Below are 17,530 nucleotides of genomic sequence, written 5' to 3'. Positions count from 1 at the left end.
ACTTGCAACAGTTCATTTACCAACCGTTATACATTTAGCGGTACTGGAAAAAGTGACCTATGACCATTTTTCACACTTATGGGCATTTCAGCATCCCCCTGGTCCCCTGATCAAAATTCAGACCCTTGGCAACTGACTGATGGGTGTAGTTTCCTGATATCATTTGAATGTTTTTTGCAACCTTCTGACAAGCAAAGTCAATGGGAAGTCAGATTCACTTAACAACGGTGTCACTAACTTAATAATTGCAGTGATTCACTTAACAACTGTGGCAAGGGCACAATTCATTTAACAAATATTTCACATAGTAACATAAATTTGGAGCTCAATTACGATCTTAAGTTGAGAACTACTTGTATGTTTTATCCTGTCCATTTTCAATGTTTTATTGTTTATGGTTTTTATTGTCAGCCACATAAAATTGTAGGGATTATTATATATGTGTGTATAAATAATGGTTGCATTGTTCCAATAATCATAAGGGATGCATCCAAACAGCACTATTAATATCCCTTTACTATTGAAAATTTCTGAAAAGCTTTCACTTCGTTATTCATTTATCCTTTAATTTTGGAGAGAAAACAATGATCACATCATGTACCTCACTGAAGGAACAGTGATTAATCTTTGTTGATTTAATACACAAGATCATATTAAGTTTCTTTCCTTTCTGCATGAAATAGCATAGTTCTCCAATTTCTGGGTTTGGTGTTGCCTACTTCTTTATCATGAAGGCTTTATCAAGAGGGCTGTGAAAATATTTCCTGATCCCTCGCATCCTTGACATAAACTGTTTCAACTCCTACCCTCAAAATGTCACTATAGAGCACTGCACACCAAGATAAACCAGACACAAGAACAGTTTTTCCCCAAACATCCTCATTATTAAACAAATAATTCCTTTAACACTGTCAAACTATTTACAAAGTCTGCACTATTACTACTAGTTTTTTCTCATCATTATTATCACCCATCTCCTCCCACTTATGACTGGTTGACTGTAACTTGTTGCTTGTATCCTTAATATTATTAATATTGATAGTTTCCTGATTGCTTATTTGACCCCTATGACAATTATTCAATGTTTTACCACATGATTCTTGATAAATGTATATTTTCTTTTATGTACACTTTTATGTACCAACGACAAATTTCTTGTGTGTCCAATCACACTTGGCCAATGAAGAATTCAATTCTATCAGAAATAATGTTGATGAACTTGAGGGGAATACAGTATATGTGTATGTCTCTATGCCTATGTAACAACAACAACAACAACAACAACAACAACAACAAGAGTTGGAATGGACCTTGGAGGTCTTCTAGTCCAACCCCCTGCTTAGGCAGGAAACCCTACGCTACTTCAGACAAATGGTTATCCAACATCTTCTTACAAACTTCCAGTGTTGGAGCATTCACAACTTCTGGAGGCAAACTGTTCCACTGATTAATTGTTCTAAGTGTCAGGAAATTTCTCCTTAGTTCTAAGTTGCTTCTCTCCTTGTTTAGTTTCCACCCATTGCTTCTTGTTCTACCCTCAGGTGCTTTGGAGAATAGATTGACTTGTTCTTCTTTGTGGCAACCCTTGGAGATATTGGAACACTGCTATTATGTCTCCCCTAGTCCTTCGTTTCATTAAACTAGACATAAATGTCTATGTATATATGTATGCATATGTGCGTATGTGTGTGTGTATGTATGTATATGCGTGTATAAAGGTACATATACACACACAAACAATATAACTGATAGAAATAAATACAAGTGGGATTAGTCCAGTTTACCAGAATATTAACCCCACTATTCTCACGACGTGTTCCTAAAGCACCTTTGCTTCAGAAAGCGCATGCGCGTGACCAGCCCTCCTCCTCCTCCTCCTCCTTTTTTTTTTTTGTACTTGAAAGGTACAGTAACAAACCTTTTTTGCATGTGTGGAACGATGGCAACTGCGTAATTCCAATTCCCCTCTGTAACGGAGGGCGGGGTTTCCCCGCTTCAAAGGACAAGCCCGCCGCCTTTTTGCGCATGCGCATGTTTTGAACCGGCCTCGCCCTGCCAAGGCGTTAAGATCACACATACTTCCTGCTTGTCCTCTTTTCCTCCCTTCGGGAGACGCATGCGCAGGCTTGGTGTTCTCTCCAGTTTCCCAGAGTACTCAGCGCGGTGAAGAAGCGTCGGTCGCGGGCTGGAGGCATTTTGTGTCCTGGATATCGGCAGCGAAAGAGGAAACGAGCCGAGCGAGCGAGCTACAGACAGACAAGATGGCGGCGGCCGAGTGAAGCGCCAGTTACTGGCGACGGACGGACGGACAGACGGACTCGCTTGGGCTTTTCTTTTTCCCTCCCTCCCTCCCCCTCCCTCCGAGAACCCCCTTCTGTTCCTCAAGAAGGAGAAAAGCGCGCTGTCAGAGGGGGAAAGTGCGTGGGACGCCCACCCTCCAGAGAGGCCTAGCTGCGATCCAAGGCGCCGAAGCCCCTTCCTTCCTCTCTTCAGTCCTCCTCTGACCCCTCCCTAGCCGTGGTCGAGCAGGAGCTCCCCGTGGAAATATTCGCGGCCTCTCAGAAACGTCGGAAATCACCCCTTTCCCCCCATCCCTTCCGTCGCCATGGCGAGCAGCAGCGGCTCCAAGGCCGAGTTCATTGTCGGGAACAAATACAAGCTGGTGCGGAAGATCGGTTCGGGCTCCTTCGGGGACATTTACTTGGCCATCAATATCACCAACGGGGAGGTAAGGGCCGATCGGTGCCCGGGCCTTTCCTTCTTTTGCTTCGATGTTCTGCGTCTCGCCAGCTGGGTAGAGGTCGCCCAGTCCAGGCGGGCCGGGCTCGATCCGGCCCCGGGTGTCCGTTGCGTGGGAAGAGTGGCGGGGTGGGAGGAAGTGCTCTCATGGACTTTTTGTCCCAGGTTCCACTTTTGTTATTTTGAGTGTCTGGCCGTCTTCCTCTCAGCTGATTCGGTTTTGGAGAACCTACCCGTTGGGCTTTGGTTTCCCCTGTTTTAATTTTGGTAACGTTTAAGGCAAAACGCTAGGTACTTTTCCTGCCAAAGGGGAATTTAACATTATGTGGGGAAGAGGATGAAAAAAACCCAAAAACTAAGATGATGTGATTACAGTGTTTTAATTTAAAGGATTGGGAAGTGTCCCTTTGCGCACGAAATGCCCACGTTTTGTGTAGGGCAGTTGATGTGTGAAGTAAATACCTAAAAGCATAGGGTGCTCTAGTTATGGTCTGGGAAGCATTAAAAACACTCCTGTAACACCAAGATTGTGCTTGGCTTTATTTCATGTTGTCATCTCCTGATATTGTCCAAAAAAAGGGACACGATTTTAACATATTCCAGAGTAACTTTAGGTGCCCGATATTCTTTTTGAGAATGGATTTCTGTATTCTGGAAATATATTATGTGTAAAATTCTGTGTTTGCTAATCCTGGGGATGATACAAATCATTTCCCCTATCCTTTGTTTTTTTGTTTTGTGAAGCAGTGAGATGTAGTTGCCCTGATTAGTAGGATTGTTGACCCCCATGTCTCCTTTTCCACTGTAGGAAGTAGCTGTGAAGTTAGAATCACAGAAGGCCAGGCATCCCCAGCTGTTATATGAAAGCAAACTGTACAAGATTCTGCAAGGGGGAGTTGGCATCCCTCATATAAGGTAAGAATTATAGATTTAGGCAGGTGGAATGTTTACTACTTTTCTCTTAAAGGATCAGTTTACTTTGTTCTGTGTTAGGGGAAGTGTTTATATGTTACCTAGTGTTATGATAAACTACATGTATAAATCATATTAAGAGCTGCTTTTCTTTTGGCTGCTTCATAGTCCCTCTTCAGGCCTTCATAACACAACACCCCCCCCCCCCAACTAAACATATTTTGAAATACAGGGGGTAGTTGGCAACTCCTGGGATGTACCAATAGAAATGGCTGCTCTCTTTTGTGTTTTTGTTTCAACATGTCTTCCTCCTTTGCTGAGAAAATGGCGGATGTCAGTACTTTAACATTCCTGAGAAGTAGGGCATGTTATTTCTTTCTATTCCCTTTTAATAATATTAATGAGATATTCAGAAAAATGGGCTTGTGAAGATGAGGGAGAGGAGATACGTGGAAGCCCCTTTCACTAATTATATCTCTTGCTGAAACAGCTGTTTTCTTTTTTCCTCTTTGAAGATCAATATTTTACTAGAATCCTGTTCTGATATATATTTGCTTGATTTTGGAAATAGAAAGAATTTAATATCTAGGTAAGGGTAATGCATTAAAGATTCAATGAATATTTTCATAAAAGTACTTTACAGTGACTGAAACTTACAACTGTTGATTTGTGCCATAGATATCTGAAAAATATTTGGGGTTTAAAATTGAATATTGCTAGTATATTACAACATAGAAATATGCAGATTTTTAAAGAAACTGCAATTTTTTTCTAAAATCTTTGTGGAAGAGTTTTTAATTTCTTGTACATGACAGATACTGTGTTGTGTGTTGTTTATAAGTGTTTGTGTGTTGGCAAATCTTGATTTTTAAAAAAAGTTGCTACTTACATTTATTCTGAATTTTCTATGTATAAAATAACATTTGTAACTAAACTAAAGTAGGAAATGTTGATATCTTTGTGTTTAGAGGAGGCTGTATAGTTATGAAATTTGTGAACTGCAAGGAAGTATGAGATAAAGCGCTGTCTTTTACAGAATGAATATGGGATTATTGGATGACACATTCATATGAAGCAACTACTCCCTCCTTTAACTCAGCTGTAATTAGACTACTTAATTATGATAGAATTTTGTGTATTGTGTAACAGATTTTAATGTTCTGTCTTTTGTTATTAATTTTGGTAAAATGCTCTGTTCAGGCCCGTCCTATGTTAAGTATAATTATAATCATTCTGTAGCTAGCTGATTTTGCTTTAAAAATCAGTTTGGATTTGCATTGCAGTGTTTACAAGAAAAAAATGCTGATATGTAAACCATTTAGCTGCCTTGAATTTTTTCTGATGTACATTTAAAAAAATGATATTTAAATGCTTATACGTTAAACATATATACAACATATGATTTGATAAGTGTATCTATTAGTAAAGACTTCATGCCAGTCTTTGTTAATAGATAAATTTGGAACAGAACATTTACTTTTGAAAAAGAGTGAACAAAACAGTTTTAGACTCAGCATAAAACACATTTCTTCACTAAATTTTGGTTCAAATACAAAACAAAATATGGCTGTTTTGAGCGGAAGAGTGTTTTGTCTTTAAGCATGGAATGTTATACTTTTGAATTTTCCTTTATAGACTGGTAGAGCTGGAAGGACCTGTTGTGCCCCTATTGCTATTGACTTAGACTGGGTAATGTGTTCTGGATGTGAAGTTTTGGGACACAGCAGGAAACATTTTAAGGAACTTGTTTCCTCAACTCAAGAAAGTGAACCTTTGTTTTGTCTTTTTTAGGGGGGGGGAGTGTTCTTTTGATTAAAATTCCTGTAGGATGTTGAGTTCACATACCTATGTTACATGTATAACTTTCTTAGAAAAACAAGATTAAATGTAAAAAGTATCAGTATAATACAGGTTTGATTGGTCCATGATTTGCTTAGTTGTTTCAACAAAAGCTCAAAAACTACTTTTTGTTTATGGGATAGAAGTTCTGATTGGCTTGCTTATCTTGTTTGGCAGATTGATATGATGTGTATTCTGTTTATATTGTTACATAGTATTGATTTAGTAAGTGCATTTTGCTGCAAAGGGATATTCAAACTTGTGAATTTTGCTTTTTGCTGTTATTCTGTCCTCTTTAGCCCTTTAAGTGTAAAAACAAGAATTCTTTGTTCAGCAAGTGTTGTGGTTAGAAAGTATGTGAATGTTTATGATTACTTATGTATTTTACTGCTTCTGATGTAAAATGCTATTCATTTGTAAGGTGCAAATGCTGGTAATCAGGAACAGTTTTCTTGTATGTGTGTTTCTGAGGATGGTGCTTTTATTGACTAACAGGTCCCTCCATGCCTTTAAGGTTCTACTAGGTAGAAATTGCATTTTTCTTCTTCTTTGTTTTTATTATCTTGACAGGTGCTAGGAAATAAAAGGAGATAATCTGTAGGTAAAACTTTAAATATTGGAACCTGGAAGAATGTTGCTGATTTTGGGGCATGTGTAGATTTAGCCATATACAATTTAGATTGCTTTGAAACGTATCTAATTTGAGTTTGTTTGTTTGCCACCTCTCTCCAAGGTTCTTGGAGTGGCCTTCATCTTCTGCATGAATTACCTCCTGCTGTAGTGGTAATAATTGATTTGAAAAGGGATATATGGGAGATTGAACATGGTGGTTGTTTTTAGCATTTTTGGCGCTTGATTACTGGTTCTGCTTTGTGTATGTTCCCACAACAAAGCCATCAGTGCATGAGGGTTTGCTTTTAAGCCAGCTTGTGACAGAGCTGATGCTTTTTGGGGGGAGTAGAAAAAAATGATTGGCCAAGGTGATCCACTAGCTTTTGTGCCCAAAAGAAAACTAGAATTTGGATCTCCATGCCTAATCAGATCTTTACTATAGTATACTGGCTCTCAGAATAAGGTTTATGGTGCTTTTACTGTTAAAGAGATAAGCTGATGATTTCTTTTACAATTCTTTCTTTAAACAGTTTCTAACGAGAAAAAAGGAGGCATTTTAATTGAATTCCTGCAAGACAGTACAGGAGGAAGATGAAAAATATACTTCCATATGGAAATTTTCTAAAAACCGTTAAATAATTTCCATGGGATTTTATTTATTTTGGTCTGGCTTGTTTGTAGCATTCAACATAGGACTACTACTTTTTCTGGTTTTGCTATTCTGAGGTGAAAAAAAGATTGCCGGGGACTTTTTTCTTTGTTTTTATTTTATATGGCTGAAACAGTCACAATAAAATATGGGATGCTTTGATCTGCAAAAATGAGATATTGTCTTAAATATGTCTAGTGTTGCTAAATGCAGATGAGTTTTTGCCTTAATGTTTATATCATAACTGAAGAATATCCAATTGCTTAGAGAAATGCTTAGCATTGAATTACCCAAGAGTAAATTTGAATATTGTATAATTTTGTTTATGTTCTAAATGTTGAATAAATATCATGTTATGTTTAATGAGTGGATTGACACCTTTATGTACACAGATAGACATTTTTGTCAGTTTTACAGTTTATTTTAATATAAAATTGTGGTTTATAAAACTTGGTTAGTGACGTAGCATGGTGTTAGGATTCAGCCACTCTAACTTATTTAATAAACTGTCTAAATAAATTTTACTCTTTGTTTAGATATGTGAATCAAGTTTGTTAGCGTTGATTATTCATTTCAGGTATGGAGAAAGAAAAACCTATTATGATTTGGTTTAATATCTAAAGTGATAATGCATTGATTGTTTCAGTTATCTAACATAGTTAGCATCTGATGAGTTGTAATTAAACACAGATAGGTAAGCATTTGTTTTGGTTGTCAATGTTATTGAAGAGAATATGCTTAACATAGAATAGCAAAACTTTGCTTTTTCAGTGATGCTAATAATTTTGCATTGTCAGTTACTTGAAATGAAACAGCAGAATCTGTTCTACCACACTGACAATTTTTCCAGAATGTTATGTACCCTAATTTGGAAATTGCAAACAAAGTATATTATCTAAGCCTGTATTCCAGTGAAAACCTGATAATAACATTTCCAGTCCTAAATTGCACCGCATGTGATTAATTATGAATAAAAGAGTTCAGTAAACTGCAGTTATTGAAATTGTCTGGCAATATAGTATCAGGATAAAAGTGCATTGTCATTGCTTTTTAAGCACCAACATTTTCTATCAGAACATTGTCATTTAAGTTAATTTGTACTGAACATTTTAGTGACCACAGGATGTTAGAGTTAGCACATAGAAAATATAAAATAGAATGAATGGGATATAGACTGGAACATCTTGGAATGGCTAGCTGGAATTCTGAATAGAACCTCTCCATGATGCAACTTTTTTTTTTGCAGAGTTTAATGTTCTGGTCCCTAATTAGTACAGAAATAGTTTGTGTATTTTGTATGTCAAAAACTAGAAGTCAGAAAACCACACACAAAGTCATATCTATGAATATTTTTTTCTGAAACTGTCCTGGAGTTGATTTCATAAGATATAATTCAACCAATCAAAGTAACAATGTATCCATATTTTTAACAATCTCCTATTTCAATCCAGCTTTCCTCTTCTACTTTTCATAGCATAGCTCAGTGTTTCCCAACCTTTTTTGAGCCGCGGCACATTATTCATGTTTTCAAAATTCTGGAGAACACTGAAGGGGGGGGGGGCCTAAAGAAAAGTTTGGACAAAAAAAAATCTCTTCCTCCATTTCACTCTATTTCTCCCTCCCTCTTTCTCTTCCTTCCCTTCTTTCTCTCCATCCCTCTTTCTTTCTTTCTTCCTCTCTTTTTTGCTCTCTTTCTCTCTCCCTCCCTCCCTCTATGTCTTTCCCTCTCCCTCCTTCCCCCTTTCTTTCTTTCTCTCTCTCTCTTGCTTTCTTTCCCTCTCTTTCTCTTGCTTTCTTTCTCTCATTCTCTCTCCCCTCCTTTTTCTCTCTCTCTCTTTCTCTCTCGTTCACCACGCCAGCAACAGAGAGAAAAAGAAAGAGCGAGAGAGAGCCGGAGAAAGAGTGGAGTGCGCAGCAGCCATCAGCCTCCTCGCTCTCCCAGACGTCCCCAGCGCCCGGCCTCGCCGCCTCCCGTTAGCCCGGCCGAAAGCCACACAGTCCCGGACTCCCGGATCGCTTGCTTCTCCGGCCAGCGCGGCGCTTTCCTGGGCAGATGGTTTTGCTGACCGGAGAAGCGAGCGATCCGGGAGTCCGGGACTGTGTGGCTTTGCGCCATGAAGAGAAAACGGCAGCAGGGAAAAGTCGGCCGTTTTCTCTTCATGGCGCAAAGCCACACAGTCCCGGACTCCCGGATTGCTCGCCCCAAGGCAGGAGGCGGCGGCGGAGGAGAGTGGGCGGATCGGGCGGGCAATGGGGCAGGGCGGAGAAGCCAGGGGCGCGTTTGGCCGGAGGCACCGTGGGGAGGCAGGGGCAGGGAGGTGCGGCAGTAGGTGCCTCCGGCCAAACGCGCCCCTGGCTTCTCCGCCCTGCCCCATTGCCCGCCCGATCCGCCCACTCTCCTCCGCCCGTGCCGCGGCACACCGGTTGGGAAACGCTGGCATAGCTGATAGGTGGAACATGTCTCATAGTTTGTATCATTAAAGAATCCAGAATTTAATTTCTGGATTCTTTAATGATACAATCTCTAAACCCCCTTTATTTAATTATTCCATTTTTGTAGCTGCATGTGTAATAATGCATAGTTGGGGAAAGAGGATTACGGTATATAGAAAACGAATAGGAAAAGACCATTATTTATGTCACATTTTAGGTTGAACTTGGAAAAGATGTATCCAACAAAATCTGACAACAGAGCTGTAACAACTGTAAAATTGCATTTATAACTTAGAACTTCTGGAATTATAGGGTTTATTTGGCTGTACATTTCATGTGCCAAATCACCAACAATAAAAGCACTCAAAACCTCTAAAAAACAAAAAATCTTATTTCCCAAAAAGGAAATATTTTTCCATATATCAACATTCATTTGTGCTGGGTTCTAGCCACATTTTACCCCACTGCTTGCAGATTCTGTAATACTAGTAGAGGGCTAGGTGATGGGAGCCTGCCAGGCTTCACAGGACATGATCAGAATATTCTGCTTTGTTCTCCACTTTACATCCCATTCTCTAAACCAGCAAAATACTGTTGTATTTCTGTAAACAAGAATTTTCCTGAAATACATTGTATGTTACCATTTGGTTAAGTATTAGTGCTGATAGAATCCAATTTAGAGTCTTGATCAAAAGGTTATGCAATATTTCTGTTCATGTACTCTGTTATTCTGTTATAGTCTTCATTTTTATGGTCTTGGATCATATTTAGATAGAGACTAGAGAAAACTATGCTGATCTTTATTCTGGGAATGTCTCATTACAGTACTGAAAATCTTGGGAATTTCTAAGCTTATTTATCTAAATATTTAGTCATTCATTTTATATCCTGTTTCTCTTCCAATTTTTTTCATAATAGTAATCTTATATATATGTTGGTGTGAAATATGCATTGGCTGGAAATCATCCAGACTCTTCTGAGTATCTGTGACTGAGTATATAGTTGAACCTACATGTCCCCTGTGTTTTTATATCTTAGCCATATTTTTAAAAAACAATCCACAGAAAACAACAGAAGCAACAATTAACTAAAAATTACAGCCTTTATGCACAGTTTTTTAATTCATCAACACAAAATGTTATTGTGATCAGTTTTTCTATAAGATGTTCCTTGAGTTACAACTACCCTGAGTCAATTGAGAAGTACTGCATAGATGGATGGATGGATGGATGGATGGATGGATGGATGTTCAACAACAGTTCAAAGATATGATGGTACTGAACAAAGGGACTGGTCTTCAAAGTTCCAGCTGTTACAGCATCCCTGCAATCGTGAACAAAATTTGGCAAGCAGTTCACACTAAATCTGTTTTAACACTTAAGAGCCCTCCTTTAGGTGGTTTTCACAATTCCTGGAAGCCTTCAGCACTTCATCTGCTTAAGGAAGGTTACTATTTTCCATTGTTAATAATAAAGGCAATGAATGGAAACTTAATAAAGGAAAAATCCAACCTAGAACTAAGCAGACATGTCCTGACAGTTAGAACAATTAATTAGTGGAACGACTTGCTTCCGGAAGTTGTGGGGTGCTCACATCATTGGAGGTTTTTAAAAAGGCATTGGACAGCCATTTCTCAGAAATGGTATAAGGCAATGATGGTGAACGTTTTTGGCACCCAGTACCCAGTATGCGCATGTGCATGCACGTGCGTCAGCCACCCGGTTTTTGGGTTTCCAGTACATGCATATGCACTGGCCAGATGGTCTTTGCATGTGCCAGAGTGTTGAAAACCTGAAGACCAGGTAGCTGGAATACGTATGAGCACAAGCCTGCTGGCCTTCAGGTTTCTGGGGCTCCAGCACACACGGAAACTCTGCATACCACCTCTGCATACCACCTCTGGCACGTGTGTTGTAGGTTCGCTATCACAGGTATAGGATTTTCTGCTTCAGCAGCAGTTTGGATTAAAAGATCTACAAGGTCCTTTCCAATTCTATTACTCTATTCTGATAGATAGCTGTGGGGGAGGAGGCTAGGATATTTCAAGCAAATCACAAGTGAAATACATGTTGCAGGCAATATTAAAAGTCAGGTGTATGTGGTATATACCTAATATAACCTGGACAAGTAGCCACAGGATAAAACAAAGTCGTGTGAAAAAAGATTGAGAACTACTTCATTAAGCAACCAGCATTGGACCATTTGCTAAGCATTCCATAGTGAGCTGGTCTTATACTGTTCAAAAGCCAACCTTGAATCCCTTGTTTGCACAAAGATTATACTGCATATTCATTTTACTGTATTCCTTCTCTAAATCCACAGATATACAAACTCTCAATTTATGTATTTCTCGGTGATCTTCTGAAGAGCAAATAAATGCCTGATACGAAACCTTACTGCGTTTCACAAGTAGTGTTCATCACTACATCTTATACTTCTCAATTAAAATACAGTACTGCCAAAATATTTTCCTAGCCATATTAAAAAAGCTAATCTCATTCAATCTTTTCTATTTTTGTCAGTCTTGTCTACTTTTCCTTTGTGTATGGGAACAACATACCTTTCTTTTATCAGACATATATGCACATATGTTAAATAAAGTGCATAGGTCTTGTATTCTAAAAGCAAATCACATGTATGCTAAAACATTTTTCTAGTTACTAGAAATTACACCTTTAATATTTTTAGCATTTTGATACCATTGCTTGTGGTAGTCATTTCTGCTCAATTTTCTGTTCAATAGTATACAGTATATATGTACACTGTACACACACACACACAGTATTTGTAATGTGTTTTCATACAGTGAAAATTGCAATTATCTAAAACTATGATTTATTTGAAAACATTTGGGGAAGGCAAAAAACGTAGATAAAATAGTACTTTATAATAACGGGTTCATTCTAAATGAGAAAATGTATTTTATTTTTTAAGATTTATTATATTTCTCAAAATTTGCATGTTTCCCTCACTAGAGGCAAGTTCCATTGGGAGAACTTTTCATACATGTTTTTCATCACATTTTTATTATTCCATTATTCCATTCAAGTTGGCATTAGCATGCCATCTTTTTTAGAATTCAATTTTATTTCTATGAAATCATATATGAGTATATGATAGCAAGAATAATTGGTAAGGCTAGAAAAGTATGGAGAAGTATGACATTAATTTTAATTATGTCCCCTTTTCTTTTTTATTTCATGCCTCTGATTGATTTGACTTGTGTCTCTCTTCTATATCAAGTTCCTTATCCTAAAGATGAATATGTATATACATACTCCTATATTCATCACAATGACTAGTTTTCCTCTCCAGGGCAATCTATCTTCAATTTGGTTCTTAAGATCTTCCAATTGTGTACTCCTTACCAATGAGACTAAATCCATCCACTTTGCTGCTGGACATCCTCTTTGTATAACATGTCCAAAATATAATGATTTGAAATATTTTTCATATTCAAAAAGTTTGAATTGAGTTCTGATGTTGTATTGGTTGTGTAATAAAATGTCTGTGTGAAAACAACCAGGTTCAAAGAATTTTTGATGACCAAAGCATACAGTCTAATTATTGCTTTTATGCTATCTTGATAATACAGTATTTAATGATGGACTTGAGCTAGGAAACCTTGTTTTACTTTCTACTAGGCCAGGGATCAGCAACTCTAAACACTCAGAGCCACAAAGGTTCTAACCAGAAGCCCCCCATTGAGTTCTGGAGCTGACTGGAAATCCGATTTTCCTACCATAGAGTTGACTCTTAGTGCATTATCCCTTTTCCTCTTAGTGGAGCTCTCTTTTTGCTCTACCTGTCTTAACCAAAAGCCCTATCAATTGTGGAGCCAACCAGTGATAGGGAGCCGCAGCAGAGGGATGAAAGAGCCACATGTGGCTCCAGAGCCGCTGGATGCTGATCTGTGTACTAGACCAGCGTTTCCCAACCGGTGTGCCGCGGCACACTAGTGTGCCGCGAGACATCGTCAGGTGTGCCGCGGCGAGAGGCGGCGGAGGAGAGTGGGCGGATCGGGCGGGCAATGGGGCAGGGCGGAGAAGCCAGGGGCGCGTTTGGCCGGAGGCACCTACTGCCGCACCTCCCTGCCCCTGCCTCCCCACGGTGCCTCCGGCCAAACGCGCCCCTGGCTTCTCCGCCCTGCCCCATTGCCCGCCCGATCCGCCCACTCTCCTCCGCCGCCGCCTCCTGCCTTGGGGCGAGCAATCTGGGAGTCCGGGACTGTGTGGCTTTGCGCCATGAAGAGAAAACGGCCGACTTTTCCCTGCTGCCGTTTTCTCTTCATGGCGCAAAGCCACACAGTCCCAGACTCCCGGATCGCTCGCTTCTCCGGTCAGCAAAGCCATCTGCCCAGGAAAGCGCCGCGCTGGCTGGAAAAGCGAGCGATCCGGGAGTCCGGGACTGTGTGGCTTTGCGCCATGAAGAGAAAACGGCAGCAGGGAAAAGTCGGCCGTTTTCTCTTCATGGCGCAAAGCCACACAGTCCCGGACTCCCGGATCGCTCGCTTCTCCGGCCAGCGCAGCGCTTTCCTGGGCAGATGGCTTTGCTGACCGGAGAAGCGGGCGATCCGGGAGTCTGGGACTGTGTGGCTTTGCACCATGAAGAGAAAACGGCCGACTTTTCCCTGCTGCCGTTTTCTCTTCATGGCGCAAAGCCACACAGTCCCGGACTCCCGGATCGCTCGCTTCTCCGGTCAGCAAAACCATCTGCCCAGGAAAGCGCCGCGCTGGCCGGAGAAGCAAGCGATCCGGGAGTCCAGGACTGTGTGGCTTTCGGCCGGGCTAACGGGAGGCGGCGTGAGGCCGGGCGCTGGGGACGTCTGGGAGGGCGAGGAGGCTGATGGCTGCTGCGCACTCCACTCTCTCTCCGGCTCTCTCTCGCTCTTTCTTTTTCTCTCTGTTGCTGGCGTGGTGAACGAGAGAGAAAGAGAGAGAGAGAAAAAGGAGGGGAGAGAGAATGAGAGAAAGAAAGCAAGAGAAAGAGAGGGAAAGAAAGCAAGAGAGAGAGAGAAAGAAAGGGGGAAGGAGGGAGAGGGAAAGACATAGAGGGAGGGAGGGAGAGAGAAAGAGAGCAAAAAAGAGAGGAAGAAAGAAAGAAAGAGGGATGGAGAGAAAGAAGGGAAGGAAGGAAGAGAAAGAGGGAGGGAGAAATAGAGTGAAATGGAGGAAGAGATTTTTTTTTGTCCAAACTTTTCTTTAGCCCCCCCGCCCCCCCCTTCAGTGTTCCCCAGAATTTTGAAAACATGAATAATGTGCCGCGGCTCAAAAAAGGTTGGGAAACACTGTACTAGACCATTTAAGGGCTTGGGGTTATTATTTTTCAGAGCCCAATTTTAAATAATTCTATTTTGCCTCTAAAAATATTTCACTTTTGATCATTAAACAACTGCTTAATACCTATTGTGCAGATTCTACCACTACCACTTTTTGTCTTTTTTCAGAATTTATTTTAAAGAGGTGGGGTTATGGGACCTCAGCTATCCTACAGTAATGGACAATTGTAATTGTAATCCCTCAGTGTATATAGCACCATATATTGTATATGCTTTTTGTAGCAAAGTGGTGCAGTATGGACCTTACTTTTGAAGATGTATTTTTTTCTCAACTTGAAAATACAAAGTGGAAAGGTATTTTGGAGACATATAATCATGTTTTATATTGAGTATGTGATTTGCAGTGCAGAATGAGGAATTATTTAAGTCATTATACATATGTTATTGCTTTTCATGATAATGAAATAAACTAGCCTCCTGGTTACAAAATACCTTTTTGCCTATTTTTACATTGCTTTTAAAGTAATTTAATCTAATTTAAAATTAAATTATCTATAAACTAACTGAATTATCCAGATGATTGAGACTATAACATTGATGCAAGTTGCATTATCATGATGTTACTGTGTATATATTATATATTAGCATATATATAATTATTGGCTTTTTCACTACTTATAGGTGCAAATGCAAAGACAGAACCAAACAAGGAATAAGGAAAACTATTATACATCGTGTATTAAATACTAGATACATTAAATACTAGACAGTGTGGAAAGTTAATACTGGTCTGTTGCACTATATGCCATTGGGAACCATATTGTATGCTATAAATAAGCAGCATAAGCATCATGGTTTTAAATGGATTTTGAAAAATTGGATTCTTCCAAATTTTAAGAAAACTACACTGTATTATTGAAGTCACCTTTAACAAATTAATGCTATTCTATTGTATCTAGGTTAACACTAATAATGATTTCTGTCTCTTTGCAGGTGGTATGGTCAAGAAAAAGATTATAATGTTCTAGTCATGGATCTTCTTGGACCTAGTCTTGAAGATCTCTTCAACTTCTGTTCTCGGAGGTTCACAATGAAAACAGTACTTATGTTAGCAGACCAGGTATGTCAATTTTGCAAATACTCTGCTTGGGTGAGGAGCAATGTACCCTCTAATTTTTTTTCGGTGTGGGCAGAAAAGTATAGTGTCTGAGCGACAGTCCCTTTGGGACTGGGCGGAATGAATGAATAAATAAATAAATAAATAAGAAAAAAATCCCTTTTATTAAAAGAAATTAATAATTTAAAAAAACCAAAATCCATTACTATTAAAACTAAATCAACCAGCAAAACCAAAAACATAACTATTAATAAAAACAGGTGAGGGCTGGGGGGGTTTTCTCTGTTATTATTTAAGTGCTTTTACCATATGCTTTAAATCAAGTCACTTCTCTCTCTGTTTCTCCTGTCATTCTCTGCCTCAATCATTTTCTCATTTCTCTTTTCTCCCCTTTTTTCTATCATTTCTCTCTATCTCTTCCTTCCACTCTTCTCTCTCTCTCTTGCTTTCTCTGTCTCTCTCACACTCTCTTCCTTCCTCTCTCATCTCTTTCTTTCTTTCTTTCTTTCTTTCTCTTTCTCTCTCTTTCCCCCTCTTGGTCTCTTTCTTTTTCTCACTTTCTCTCTTGCTTTCTCTCTCTCTCTCACTCTTTCTTGTTTTCTTTCTCACACTCTCTCTCTTGTTCTCTCTCTTGCTATCTCTTTCTCTCCCCCCTTTCTCTCTCTCTTTCTCACTTTCTCTCTATCTTGCTGTCTGTTGCTCTCACTCACTCGTTCTCTCTCCGTTCTTCTCAGCGGAGGCTGGTGATATTCAATGTCGGGGGGGGCGTGGTTGCGCGCGCTCCCTATCTCCATACCAGGCTACTCGGAACATTCAAAATAAGAAAAGCCTTCTCTGGCGAAAGTTTTTCTTATTTTGAATGTTCCGAGTGGCCTGGTATGGAGATAGGGAGCGTGCGCAACCTGCCCCGCCTCTCCTGCAACCCCCTTGCTGAGAGCCCGGGATGAAAGTGCTCTCAGCAAAGGGACTGAGACGGGCAGGGCGTGCGTTCCGGGTGCGGAGGAGCCGCGCCCAAAGGTAGGAGGCGGCGGAGGAGCAGAGGGGGCGGATCGGGCAGGGGGCAGTGACGAAAGGCCGAGGGGGCCAGAGGCAACATGGGGAGGCAGGGGCGACTGCGGCTCCCTTCCCTTCTGCTGCCGGCGCCTCCCCGCCCCCCCCCCCCCCCGCGGGACTGCTCGCCCATGGAAAATGGGGACTGCGCGCCCATGGAAAAGGACGCGCGAGGCGGTATTTTGGGCTGCGCGCGCGCTCACGTGCGCAGCCTACAGGGAACGGTGGTGAGGAGTACTAGACATTCCCTGAAATGTAGTTTGCTTTGTATTTTCAAACACATATAAAATTTACTAACTTTATAAATCTGCGCTCTGATGAGTATTTCAGTCAGATGGACTGAAAAAATATTATTATTTTTACTACTGATTATCTACTGAATAGCACAAGATTTGTAGACCAAATCATGAAATACAGAGTATATTATTTCATATTTAACATTTATTATTATTATTACCATTTATTAAATTTGTATGCCGCCCCTCTCTGCAGACATTTGTTGTATTGAATCTTAATTTCGAAAGAATAGGTGTAATAATACTGCGCTATATCTCTTGTGTTTATAAAAGTTTCAAGAGTTTTAAAAAGAAAATTTGATAAGAACTAATATAAAGGAAAAGAGACACATGCAAAAAGAATAAAAAGAAAAAGCAGTAGCTTCTGATTTTCCTTAACAGAAAATTAAGTACAATTACAAAATTACTTCTTATTCAGTGGTTACAAAAAAAAGCTGGATTTTTTCTAATGTCAAAGCCATAAATCATAAGTTAATTTTTGTTTTGTTTTGTGCAAATGAATATAAGTGGTTTACAGTCAGCAATAAACAGAGACTGATAGCCTTGCTTTATCCTTTTTGTATCTCACTTGGTTTGTTAGAACTCCATTAGCATATATTTTATGC

At 39.9% G+C, this 17,530-nt stretch overlaps 1 protein-coding gene across 7 annotated transcripts in view; it reads left to right on the top strand.

Moving 5' to 3' along the window:
* Nucleotides 1–1,881: 1,881 nt before the first annotated feature.
* Nucleotides 1,882–17,530, top strand: part of CSNK1A1 (casein kinase 1 alpha 1) — a 43,747-nt gene continuing 28,098 nt past the window's right edge. For 2 of the 7 annotated variants that reach the window (XM_070739434.1, XM_070739437.1), the window contains exons 1-3: nt 2,154–2,728; nt 3,548–3,654; nt 15,456–15,582. In XM_070739434.1, the coding sequence (XP_070595535.1) occupies nt 2,606–2,728; nt 3,548–3,654; nt 15,456–15,582 (357 nt within the window). In that variant the 5' untranslated portion in view covers nt 2,154–2,605. Of the gene's footprint in view, nt 2,729–3,547; nt 3,655–15,455; nt 15,583–17,530 lie in introns of all 7 variants that reach the window. The other 5 variants (XM_070739439.1, XM_070739441.1, XM_070739435.1 and 2 more) reach the window with 5 other exon arrangements.

Source organism: Erythrolamprus reginae, chromosome 2 (genome assembly GCF_031021105.1).
Source record: "Erythrolamprus reginae isolate rEryReg1 chromosome 2, rEryReg1.hap1, whole genome shotgun sequence".
NCBI lineage: Eukaryota > Metazoa > Chordata > Lepidosauria > Squamata > Dipsadidae > Erythrolamprus > Erythrolamprus reginae.
The sequence above is the reverse complement of the archived record's forward strand: the minus strand, read 5'-3'. Positions and strand labels throughout refer to the sequence as shown.